This window comes from Prionailurus viverrinus, chromosome A2 (genome assembly GCF_022837055.1).
Source record: "Prionailurus viverrinus isolate Anna chromosome A2, UM_Priviv_1.0, whole genome shotgun sequence".
NCBI lineage: Eukaryota > Metazoa > Chordata > Mammalia > Carnivora > Felidae > Prionailurus > Prionailurus viverrinus.
Genome location: NC_062562.1, coordinates 22,494,850 through 22,507,752, shown reverse-complemented (window position 1 = coordinate 22,507,752; position 12,903 = coordinate 22,494,850). Strand labels below are relative to the sequence as shown.

General features: G+C 47.0%; 1 protein-coding gene across 1 annotated transcript in view; it reads right to left on the bottom strand.

The window, feature by feature from the left end:
• Positions 1-12,903, bottom strand: part of CACNA2D3 (calcium voltage-gated channel auxiliary subunit alpha2delta 3) — an 865,909-nt gene that overhangs the window by 200,140 nt on the left and 652,866 nt on the right. Inside the window, exon 16 of the mRNA XM_047850751.1 lies at positions 10,512-10,586. Within this exon, the coding sequence (XP_047706707.1) occupies positions 10,512-10,586 (75 nt within the window). The remainder of the gene's footprint in view (positions 1-10,511; positions 10,587-12,903) is intronic.

Here is a 12,903-nt window from a genome sequence, read left to right as displayed (position 1 = left end):
TTCTTGTCAGTATTTTCACCCTAGTGCCTAATAATATAGTGTGTCATCAGTTTCCTAGATGTGAGTCTTCTCTCCCCACTTATTTACCATTGCATCTCTTCTGTGAGGTACCTCACGGGGCCGTGCATATACAAGGATGAACAAAACACAATGTGATCAGCATTCAGGTTGCTGGCCGTGCAGATGCAGCGAGGGGCAGATGTGTCCAGATATTTCTATAATGTAGTGCTGAGACCAAACTCAAAGGCCTATGCAAGAAGCCTGGTTGGACAGGGAGAGACCTCTTTGGGGAGGGTGGCGGAGGGCAGGGGTGCACACTGTGGGTTCCCTGAGAGCTGAGGCCAGGCCACACCCAGCAGAGGCTCCCAGACTTGGGGATTTCACTGCTGTAGCAGCTAGGCTGCTGTTGCTGTAAGCAACAGATATCCATTCTTTTTCTTTTTTCTGATTTTTTTTAACATTTATTTTTGAGAGAGAGAGAGAGACAGAGAGAGAGTGGGGGAGGGGCAGAGAGGGAGAGAGACACAGATTCTAAAGCAGGCTCCAGGCTCTGAGCTGTCAGCACAGAGCCCAATGTGGGGCTCGAACTCATGGATCGTGAGATCATGACCTGAGCCAAAGTCAGATGCTTCACCGACTGAGGCACCCAGGAGCCCCACCAGATACCAATTCTTAATCACTTGGGTAAAAGGGAAATTTACCAGAAGGTATAGGGAAGCTCTTTGTTCCCACTGCATTGAGAGATAAATACATAAATGAATATGAATGAATGAATAAACAAGGAACTGACAGAGTCTCTTGTTCTTCTTTTTCCTTCTCCTTCCAACCTTCCTTCTTCCTTCTCTCTTCCTTCTTTGGCAGAGTAAAGACTTAAGAAAAACAAACTTTCAGTCTACCCTTACCTTTGTATCAGTGGGGCCCCAGCAGGAAGCACATGGCATAGTCACGCTGGCTAATTAAGGAAGGTTTAATAAAGAGGCTATTGTAACGGTGTGGGCAGGGTGTGGGAAACTAGAAGAAATGATGCAGTCCCCCAAAGCCAGCAGTAGCGGGGACCCTTCTCCCACTCTTCCTGAAGGGACAGAGGAAAGGGCACTGTTCACGTCCTGAGAGAGAAAGCCACAGAGACAGGGAGGCAAATGTGACTTTAGATTGGGTGCGGCCAGTCCCGGGGCCACAGGGCTGAATGTGCACTCCGACCCCACCCGCCTGTCTCTACCTCTAGTGGGTGCCCCCCAGGAGCCAAACCCCAGCCGCTGCCCAGTGCAAAAGAGCCCCCGCTGAGTTCAGTTCAGGGCAGTGTACGGGGCTGGGGCCAGCAGGAGGGCAGAGGCAAAGGGGGAAAGCATCTGCAGGAGTGCCGGGAGGCTCTCCAGCCCAACTTGCATTCTGTGAGGGAACCTTATAACGCTGCTTCACAATTAATTTTACGAAAAATGACCAGGCACATGTCATTGTCCATAGTCATCCTTTGGTTTTCCCCTGAAGACTGACCCAAATTTGCTGCCTGACCGACGGTCCTTGACCTAGGCATCAGTTATTCCCTTTGAGATGGGTACCACCATCATGCGGGGCAGTATGAGGACTTAAGAAGGCAAAACACACGGAGGTGCTCGGCCCAGAGCCTGGGTCCTGACCCGCTAAGTAACAGCTGCATTGTTACCACCAGGTCCCTGTCTGCTCAACCCCATCTACGCCCTGAGTGTCCAAACACACACCCAGCACAGAACTTGGGGGCCCAGAGCCTGTTGAGTCCTTGAGGTCTGCACAGCAGAGGGCAGCTCCCAGCCCACAGAAATTCTGGCACCCCACGACCTGGGATAACTCTCAGGTTCTCTCCAGGTAGAAGCATCCCCCACTCGCGGCACTTCTTCCACTCAAGTGTCCAGACCAGGGCAGTTCAAACAGTGCCCTCAACAATTTCATCAAGAGGAAAGCCATGCAGGGCTCTGTTTTCTCTTTGGCCAAATGACGTATCTCAAAACGAACAGGCTTGCTACACGGGGGTCACACAGCCTTGTTCGTTTTTTCTCAGAGAACACACTCCTCTGAGCAGATACACTCACTAGGCAACCCTTAATTCTTTCTTTTAAACTAAACGGGATAGATTCAGACCAGGAAGCCGGAGTCCCTGGGCTGCGCTCTGAGAATGTGCCGCTGGCAGGGACGCCATCCACGAGGGGACCCGGCACAAGGCGGTGCCCGGGCGCCACCTACTGGGGAGTCTCCTTCAGTTCATCTGCTGCCTGAGCGGAGGGCGAGGAGGCTGAGAAGGAATTCCAGCACTTGGGAGAAAGGTTTGTTAGGCTAGGCCCCCACTTCAAACACCCTCATGGGCGACTGCATGGTTCTGAGACCAGAGAAGTCGTGTGTCTGGCCAGGCCCGAGGACAGCGGTCCTGGGGAGGGTGTGGGGTCCCGGGCTGAGTGGGGTAAAAATGTCCCCTCGGGTGGACTGTGGATACAGTTGATGTGCATGCCACCTCCTCTGGGAAGCCCTCCTGCATTTCAGGGCACCTTTCCTTGAGAAAAGCAGACACTCCCACTGTGAGCTCATAGCTCTTCTTGGCTTTCTCACTGTCGGGGAACTCTTGCTTTGTGCAGTGAGCTTCTGTGGGCAGAGACACCCTTTTACCTATTTCTAGGCCCCTACTAGCTAGCACGGTGCTTGACTCTAGGAACATCTGATGAAAGCTTGCGGGCAAGCAGGAGGGCAGAAGGAAGGACAGAAAGAGCAGAGGGCCTGACCAATCACGTGTAATTCAATTTCTGTGCCTGATGCAGGAAGGACTCGAGAAATGTCTGATGGGTGAGTATGTGGTATCTGCACTTTTCGTTGATCGTGGGAAACTGGTACCCACACATGTAATCACCAACATCATTCAAACACCATCAAAGTGACTCAACAAATAGTTACTGACCATCTTTTCCATGCAGCAGAAAAATCCCAGGAACCCACAGGGACAGTAGGGGAAAAGCTGAACACATCAACCTTTCCCACAAGTGATTAGTGATCTAAAGAAACTATAGCAGGAGACACGATGGAAAGGTGATGAAGGAAGGCTGTGGCTCCTCTGGTCCAGGAGCAGGGGTGACATCTAGATGAGGCCTGGAAGGTGAGAACAAGCCCGAACAGCCACGAGTGTATTTGGGATGAGATTCCAGGTAGAGAGAAGAGCGGGAACAAGAAGGGTTCAGAGCAGGAAGGAGCTTGGGTTGTTGGAGGAACGGACAAAAGGGCCAGAGTGTGGCCAGAACACAGGTGAGCACCGTGGGAAGCCACACAAGCTCAGGCAGAATGGGGAGGTGGAGTGAGATCTGGCAGGGTGCTGCGGTCACAGCCAGGAGTTAGGGTTTTACACTGCATGCCAATCTGAAGCTCTCCCATGACTGATGTCTCTGAAAGCAGCCCCTGACGTGCAGAGTGAATAATGCCACAGTGAGCAGGCAGTAGGGACGGGCAAAACCAGGTGCCCAGAGTGGAGCAGAAAAGGGACAGAAGCCCTCTGGGAGAGACAGAACGAACGGTGGCCTGACCAGGGGGTACAGACAGAGAGAAGGGGGAGGGCTTGGGGCACATTTTGGAGCCAGATCCGACAGCATGTGAGGGGGGGATGGTGTGGGGAGGCCACACCCACACCCCTTGAACTAAAAAGAACCCTGAGTATTTGCACTGAGTAGGTGTGGCTGGGCAGAAGAAATGAAGGAAAATGCACTGAGGTGTTCTGGTATAAGGATTATCCACAACAATAAAACCAGGAGATGTGTGGGATGGGAGTCAGCCCTTGCATAACCAAAGATCTACACAAAGATAGAGAGATCACATTTGAACTCCGCATGAACGTTTTTTGGAATGATACAGAATCTCTTCACATGGTCCACTGCTCGCGCTAGATCAGGTGGATCTGGACAGGGGTTCTAATATTACCCCCAACTTTTAAGCTCCTATTTAAACTGGTGTTTAATATGCACCGTCTCCTTAGCATTCCACATATATTTACATGTGCCTGTAGGAATGTCCCCTTGATTCTTTAGGAAAGGGCTGCAGTACAAGAATGTTTCTATTTATTAGCACATTCACACGTTGATCCACGGATTCAATGACCTTCTGCAAGGGCCCACCTATTTGTGCAATGGCAAAAGGACAAAGAAAAACGAACTGCCCAGGTGGCCACAAGAACAAAGCAGCAGGATCAACATCGAGAGTGGGACAGTCAAGGGGTGACCCAAGGGAAAGGCTGGTGAGATCAGACAGACCTCGGGCTGTGGACAGCTGGTGCCTAGGACAGCAGCACTGAATCCCAGAGAGCATGGAAAACTTCTGTCATCGGTTCGGAAGATGACATGGCTATCTGCACAATTTGGGCTCCTTCAAGGTGACAGAACAACAGAAATGGTTGGGGCATCTGAGTATTCTGATTTAGAAAATCTGATAGCTCAGGCTCAGCCAATGCGGCTCGCACCCCCCGCCCACTGGCCTGTGCTTCACAGTTCGGTTTAGGAAGTCTGCGTGGCTTAGGAGTGAACTCACGCGGCTGCAACTGCCAGAGCGGCATGGCCAAAGCCAGGAGCCCATCTTCCCTGGCCACCAACCTCATGCTCCTGAGTTCTGAACAACTCCCTGCTTCCACTCTGCAGCTTGGGAGGGAGGGGCTGAGGCCACAGGGGAGGGGGCTAACTGGCCGTCCACTGTTTGCACAGACCCCCAGGATGGAAGAGCCATAGGAGATGGTGGTGGTAGTGAGTTTGTTCCAACCCACCTGCAGGAAAGGGGAGGATCTACCATCCATTTTGTGTAGAAGGGACCAAAATGTCTGGTCATACTCCAGACCTGTGCTGTCCCATACGGTAGCTTCGAGTCACACGTGGCTCTGGAGCACCTGAAATGTGGCTCGTCTACATGAGATGCTCTGAGAGTGTACAATACACATCAGATTTCAAACACTAGCATGAAAAACAATGGAAAATAAAACCTTAATGATTTTTTATGGATTATCTATGGAAACTATAAGATTTCAGATATACCGGGTTGACTAAAACATGTTCTTAAACTTAATTTCACCTGTTTTTCTTTTGCTTTTTTTAGATGTGGCCACTGGAAAATTTCAAATTCCATAAGAAGCTTCTGTTTGTGGCTTGCATTATATTTTTACTAGACAGTTCTAGTCTAGACAGATTCTAACTATAATCGTCCAAAGATGAACATGTTATTCATCCATGTGGCCTCCTGTCACTGCCACCTTCCAACCGCTCTGTCTCCCATTTCCTAAAGATCCAACCAATGGAGCAGAATTCGGCACATGTGACTTGATCTGGGCTAGGGCTCCTGGTTCTGGAACTTTCTAGTCACCTTACCACTTTATCATTGGGGCCTCAGCTTCCTGTCTGTCACATGGGGATATCTGCCTTCCCCACAGAGAACTGGAGCTCCTCAGCCTGGCACGTACAGTTATCTGCAGTCTGACTCCAGGCTGCCTTCTCTATACACCTGCCCAGGATCATCCCCAGAGACACCCTCCCTGTGAGCCTCTGGGCCTTTCCACAGCACCTACTCCTCAGTTTCCTATCAAATAAATTAATGATTGAAAGCTTTAACACATATAGAACACTTACTAGAACAATAATAGACATCAACGAATGTTAGAAAAACCCACTAAAACCCAACAACAACGATAACAAACACACAAGAATGCACTTTTTCCTAGGAGTGTCTATAGTTACTCACCCACCCAGAGTATACAATCTTATCCATCCTTTTAGATTTTTGAGTTCCTGGAGGCGGGACATGTCTTTGTAACCACCCCAAGCAGCTTGCTCGGGCCTAGAACTTAGTGGATGCCTGCAAACACCGAAGGAATGGCTGAGGGTTTCTCTCCGTCATTCCCACCTCCCGTCCCACCCACCACAACACCTAGTGGCTGATGCGATTGGCAGATTTTCTTACAGAATAGAAACACTCTAGCATCCTTCCCCTTCTCCTGGGCTCACAGACCCAGAGCAAACAGCTTTTGGAAGATGTCAACATGGTCTCCGTGGAAAGGAGTCCTAAATTTTGCGTGCCCCAGGCTTCTCTGTGGAGCCCTGCCTGTGCTGTGGCTGCTGGAAAGGAGCCTTATTTGTGTTCTTTTGGTGGTTTGATCAGGTCCACATTCCAGGCCTCCTTGGGGAAGGAAATCAACTCAGTTGACCCTTTCGTCTAAAATGTAGGGGCAGATGGATTGCTAAAATCTCAACAAAAATCAGGTCATGTCAAAGGCGGCACCTTTTCAATTTTATTCCCCTCAATGCCCTGTTGGGCAAGAGAAAAAGATATATAGTCAGGGTTCCACATTTTAAAAAATCCACAAATATTTGGAAAATAAAGCACAAGAAAACTAAATCTAATGTTTATTTATTTTTGAAAGAGAGAGACGGAGAGAGAGAGAGAGCAGGAGAGGGGCAGAGAGAGAGGGAGACACAGAATATGAAGCAGGCTCCAGGCTCTGAGCTGTTAGCACAGAGCCCAACAAGGGGCATAAACCCACAAACCATGAGATCATGACCTGCACCGAAGTCAAATGCTCAACCGATTTGAGCCCACCCAGGTGCCCCAAGAAAACTAAATCTAACAGCAACTCTGCTTTGAAAATATTTTTAACCTGAATGTTAAAGAGTGGTAAAGATCCAGAAAAAACCTTCCAGATGTCTAAGAACTACTCAAACAGCATTCCCCAAGGTCTAACTTGAGTCCGTCTTGCTGTGGTGTTGGCCCACTCCCCACCCAGAGGGACCTGAAGACAGACACAGCAGCCCCCACTGCCACATGAGACCCAGCACACCTGGCAGCAGGTAACGTCTGTTGCGTGAATGCCAGGCTATCAGAAATCACAAGGTGGTAGCAAGGATAGAGTGGCTGAGAAACACTTGGAGAAAGACCAGGGAGAGCCCACTTATCAACAGGAAAGTATTATTTTAGCAGTTTTGCCAATTAAACCAAAGCAAGTCTGCTGAGTGAAGGCTCCTATATCTGAGCTGTTTTTGGAGACGCTTCATGATTCACACCCAACTCACACAAGATTAAAGAAAATACTGGATAAAATCAAGCCGAGCATTAAGTTCAAGGGGAAGATTTTATTGGACAAATTAGAAAAATATTGGTATTGTGCTTCAGAGAAACCCACTTCTTTCCTCTGGCTACAGGGGCAGAAACAGCCCCCGTGGCAGATGGAGAGGGAATCGGAGTTATTTTAAGTGAGCTTGCGCCATCCTCCTGTGCTGGCCACAACCCCACGCTCACACCCACCGTGCTAATCTGGCAGCCTTGGCCAGAATCACAGAGAATGAATAAGGATTCGATTATGTGGCTGGGCTGGGGAGAGACAAGTCTGTTCCCTGCCCCAGCTAGCCAGGGTGGCTGCTGGCAGCTGGCTGTCCTTGGCCATGCGGGAGCAGTCTGAGCAGGGCAGATGTATGGCCTGGTGCAGAGAGCAGGTTTCCAAGGCAAGCTTACAAGTTACGTTTTTCAGAAGGACCCAAAATAAGTGGTAACGAACAGTGGCTCTGTCCAGAGTCCCTACTTTGTGCTGAGTGGGCTGGTGCTTAGAGAGAAGGTGGGAGAAAGCTTTCTGCTTCCTTTGTTGGGGTAAACAAAACTGAGATGGACAGGTCACTTGTTCATGCCAGAGCCAGTGGCATCCCATCCATGCAGACGGATGCCCAGCTAGCTTAGCTCTCATTCTGCACTTACCACAGCTCCTGGTATTATTTTTACTGCTACTTTAAAAACAAACAACAACCACAAACTTTAGTCTCCTCACCTGGTAGGGCTCACAGAGAACCTCATAGTAAGATTGTTGTCTACCTGCCTTCCGGAGCTGGCCTTGAAAACAGAGTCTGTGTGTGTGTGTGTGTGTGTGTGTGTGTGTGTGTGTGTGTGTGTGCAATCCCTCGCCAATGTTTCTCATGACAGTCTGAAGCAACTGAATAATCAAAAAGGGTCCTTTAGATCCTCCTAAGCATCCACCACCACCACATTCTCCCAATCTTTCTAGGAGCTGAGCACAGATAGATAGAGCCCATATAATATAAATAGAATGTGGGTATAACCATCACTGTCCCCACCATGTCCCAGGGCCAGCTTTGTCACCCAAGACTTTTGCATGCATTATCCCATTTACTCTGACAACAAAGCTGTGACACATACATTATGGTTATGGCAGGATTATAAGAGAAGATGAAGCTCAGAGAGGCTGTGTGGCTTAGTCCAAACCACACAGTTAGGATGTAGCAGGACAAGAGTCAAGGGGAACCTGAGAGTTGCTAAATTTGAGTTCCTCCCACTTCACTGCCGTCTTTTGCCCAGGAAGAAAATGCAAAACTCGAGGCAGAGTCAACATCCACTAATCGATCACATTCAGATGGATGAGTTCAGATAATCCTCAACGGCTGGCATTACTCCAAACCTCTTCTAAGTATCCCAGGGCCTCAGGGTCAGAGATAGATAAATGGCTTGGCCATTCCTTATGCTCTCATCATGGATCAGTTGCAAAACCATTCATCTGGTTTGGATTTTCACAAGTGAGATGCTGGGGCATTTGCTTGGGCCATCCTGCTTATGGGAACTTGACCTTGGCTATCACTTCTGGTGAAACCATTCAATACAATGTCTCAGCAGTGACAAGAACAGAAATGATTTGTATCTGTGAGCATTTGCACTGTCACGGGCTGATCAGTGCTGACTGGTTGCCCTGCGTTTCTAAGAGCGTTTTGGCTGCCTTCTCAGTGGCCACAGCTCTGGAAAGTGCATCAGATGTACTATTTGCAGGCAAACTGTTTACTGCATGACCAGGGGATATAAAAGACCAGGAAGGCATTGTGAGTCAACTGTGCTTATGGGAGCTGCTCATTGCCATTGCTGCAGAGAGAGAGAAGTTACCTTGGTGACTTCTGACGTCTGGTTCCATTTCATCCCTTTTTAGAAAGCTGATAAATAGGAAGCCAATTCATTCACTGGCAGAGGATCCAGGTTTGATTGTTTTATTGACTCTGCCCCTCTCCAATTGGAATAAATAAGCACGAGGAGCCCATACTCAACCACAAACACGTAACTCCTACCACCCCAACGGACAGCCCTGAGTGGCTTGGAAATGGGTAACGGGCAAAGCATTTTAGACTTAGCTATATTTTAAATATCCTTAAATTAGTAAGTTTCCCAATCAGACTTTTCAGTAATTCTGAGTTCCATTTGGAATTAGCTGACCAGTTAATCCTTTTCTGATAAAAAGTTTGTTGAAATCATATTTAATTACTGAACTTATTACCATAAATCCCATCTTAAAGCATGCATATGGGATCCACATGATATGGCCAGAACTCCATTAATACCGGGGAGATTAGAGCAAAGTTGGATGATGACGCCGTTCAAATATGAGCTCTTTCCAGACAATGATCCACGCGAGAAACAAACCGATCCCCGTGATACTGCACTGACAAACATTTGCATGGCAGGCAGTGCCGCTATCTGCTGAGCACGATGAAAGAAAAAAAGGACGTGTGCAGTGGCTGGGTGCGAGCAAATGTATGTGTATGTTGCTGGAGAAAACCACCTACACCTTCTTATCTTTCAAAAGCAGAGTTTACAATATTGCCTTTTATGATTTTACATCTTTTGTAAAATTAGCTAAATACACTCAAACCCAAAGGGTTGCCCTTTCATCACGTTGCATCTGGTCCAGGGACAACGAACACACTCTTTGCCACTGCCCCTCCAGAGTCCACAGGGGCTACTGCCAATGGACTGGGGCCTCCTACCAGATGAGCCTGGCTGCCCTTCGGACTCCTCCTCAACACAATGCTCCAGGCAGCCTCTCCCCAGGGATTAGGGTGGACAACGACACCATGGGCTGTGCTGGATGAGGTCGGACCTCACTCACTTCAGAAAGAAAACGGTTCACACATCAGGTCACCAAACAATGCTACTGGATATGGCTTAGGTGGGGAATGGGAGAAAATCTCAACTGCTCCAATTAAACAAAAAAGGTATTGTTGAATACCTTCAACACAGGAGGCACTGAGCTTAGGCCACGTGGTTTGGGGGCAAATCCCACCGTAATGAATTTCTAGGGATCCTGGGTCTAATATGTTGTGTCCAATGTAACGTGCAGTAAGGGCATCTGGTTGGAGTGAGAGGGAACATTTGTTATATAAAGGGATCCATTATGATGGGGTTTGGGCTGTCCAGAGTTAAAACTTTTTCCATGTGCTGGCAGGTGTGAAATAAATAAATAAATGCACTTATTTATTTATTTATTTACTTATATATAAAAGAATGACCATAAATATATTTATCCTACATTACTAATGTATTATGCATCAAAAAAAACTAGTTATAACCTATTAAAACAACCTTTAGGAGACCATGCTATAAATTGAACTTTTAAGGTAAACACCACTGCAAAGTGTCATCACTGTGGAACTGAAGAAAATCTTTTAAAATCATAAGAGGAGAAACACAGAAATAGGTACTTCTCTTACCAGTGGTCTGAGTTCTGGATGCGTCAGGATATATCCATTATTTGTGATCGCAAAGGCATAACCGTGAATCCCTAACTGTAAGAAGTGAGAAAGAAACCTTCATTAGCTGGCTCCCTGGTGAATTCACAAAGCATAAAGCAGCCCGGCATTTAGTAATTTACAGCTTAAACTTGGCATTCATAACCCTTATCAGCACAATATTTCATTAAAATGAATGCAAGGCGCTGATCCTTGACATTTAGTAGAAATGAAGACCTGTCACAGGATAAGCTCAGCAAATAGCACAATTTAAAATGTCATATCCTCATGTTGGCATCCAAAGGCCTTACTTTGATTTATTTAAAACAAAAATAACTCCTTTTTTTTTTTTTTTTTTTTTTTTTTGTACAGAAAGTAGCTGACGTTTCTGGTAGGACCCTCTGTCGAAGCAAACAGAGTTTTATCAGCCTGGGCGTCTTCCACCTCTTGATAAGGAAAGGAAAGAGGAGGCCCCATCTGATGCACATCTCGACTTGCTACAAGTCAACACCCATGGGGCCACCTCAAGCATGCCCCGAGGGAGTCCTCTTCCATAAATCTTCAGGGAGAAAGTGTCCCCACCAGCCTATCCAGGAGCCTGCCAACTCCTTTTACATCCTTTCGTCTTTAAGTTTCGAGGCTGCCAAGCTTTTCCATGCATGCTTCCATCGACACAAAGCCTGGGTAATTTTCTATGCAGAGCCTCACTTAATTTATGTTTTCTGACCAAATGGGACTATGAGAAATAGTTTGAGAGCAATGAAATGTTTTATTAGCTTTAAAAAGTATGTAATCAAATTTAACACTGCACTTATTTAAATAATAATCCCGGCTTTTTGACAATATTTCTATTACACAGTTGACTGCACCCATTGGCTACAATAAATTTACCTACAAATCATTCATGTATTAAAATGGCCCCTGGCATAAAACCCATACTGATCTCTCTCTCTGAAGAAAGAAAGCGTAGCCCACTTTTGCCAGAGCAGTGAAAGGAGAGAGGAAAAAATATCCTCTATTTTTTTTTCCGACAAGTTATTTCATAGTTCTGAGCACTCATTGTTACCTTTCTTTCAAATTCTCTGCCGCTCACATTCTTGAATATGATACTATTAAACGATCCAGACAACACAGTTTACAAACCAGGAATGACCCTGTCTGCTTGTTAGCTTAACGTCAAGGTGATGTGGAATTAACTTCAGAGAATTTAACACCGACAATTAAAAGTTTCCCTTGCATTACATAAAGCAAATATGCATGTGGTAGTCAAGGGCAACAGACATTTTCTCCTGGAGTTACCTTGCACAGCAAGTCTTAATAAGATTCTACAAGACTTTAATGATAAAGTATATTTCATTATGCTGTGAAAGATAAACCAGAGATTTCCTACCCTTTGAGATGTATATTGTCCCTTTCATCTTGTCTCCTGGAAAAATGTCAGACACAGTCAACACTGCATTAATTACCATTATTATGTCTCAGTGTAATACAGACTGAAGGGGTCAAAAAGGACTCAGAGAGTTTGACTTTTTCCATTTAAAGGCAAAAGTGGTATTTGATGGGAAATTCAAATTCAAAATTCGACCAAACAAGTGGTATTTTATAGTCCACTAATACATTCAGTGCCTTCTAACGTACATTACTTTAGTTCTCGGTTTGCTTGTAAGAAGTGATACTCAGAAGAAGGTAGAACTCCTTGTATGTGCTCTCTTAATGCTCTTTACTTTTCTTGGATAGTATTAATCAAAATTACAATAATTATTTGTGAGGCTGATCGTAAGGAATCAAGACATCCGTCAAGCAAGACCTTTGATTATTTAACGCCTGCCTCCCTACCTGAGTACAGGTTCCATGACGGCCAAGGTCAAACCATGTGGCCAAACTGGTGGTTGGGATGGAGGGATGAGGAGCAGGGAAAGGAGAAAGAGGAAAAGGAGAAAGCAGGAAACAATGAGGGGAACTGACTGGAGCACAGATCACACAGAGCTGACCTTCTCACCCAGGGCCCTCCCCCATCAACCAGCTGCTCCCTCTGCCTCCTCCTTGCCCATGGGTGGAATCTGCCTTTGCGGTGCCCATGCCTCCCACCGAGATGCCACCAGAACAGAACTCCCTACTCTACCGTAGCCGGTGGCCTCCCGACTGCTGGCCATGCCCTAGAGAAAGCTCTCTTGAATCTTCCCAGTTGTAGGACCTGACCACACTCCCTCCTGACACTCTGTATTCCTCGCCCCATATACCCAGCTATCCTCCTTTTCATAGGATCCTCATCCTCTGTCCACCCTCAAGCACTCTTTTCCCCACAAGTTTCCAACCCCAGGGCCCCTTGTCTGCTTTAGCTCTCTCCCCACTGGCAGATCCAAGTGTCCAACTG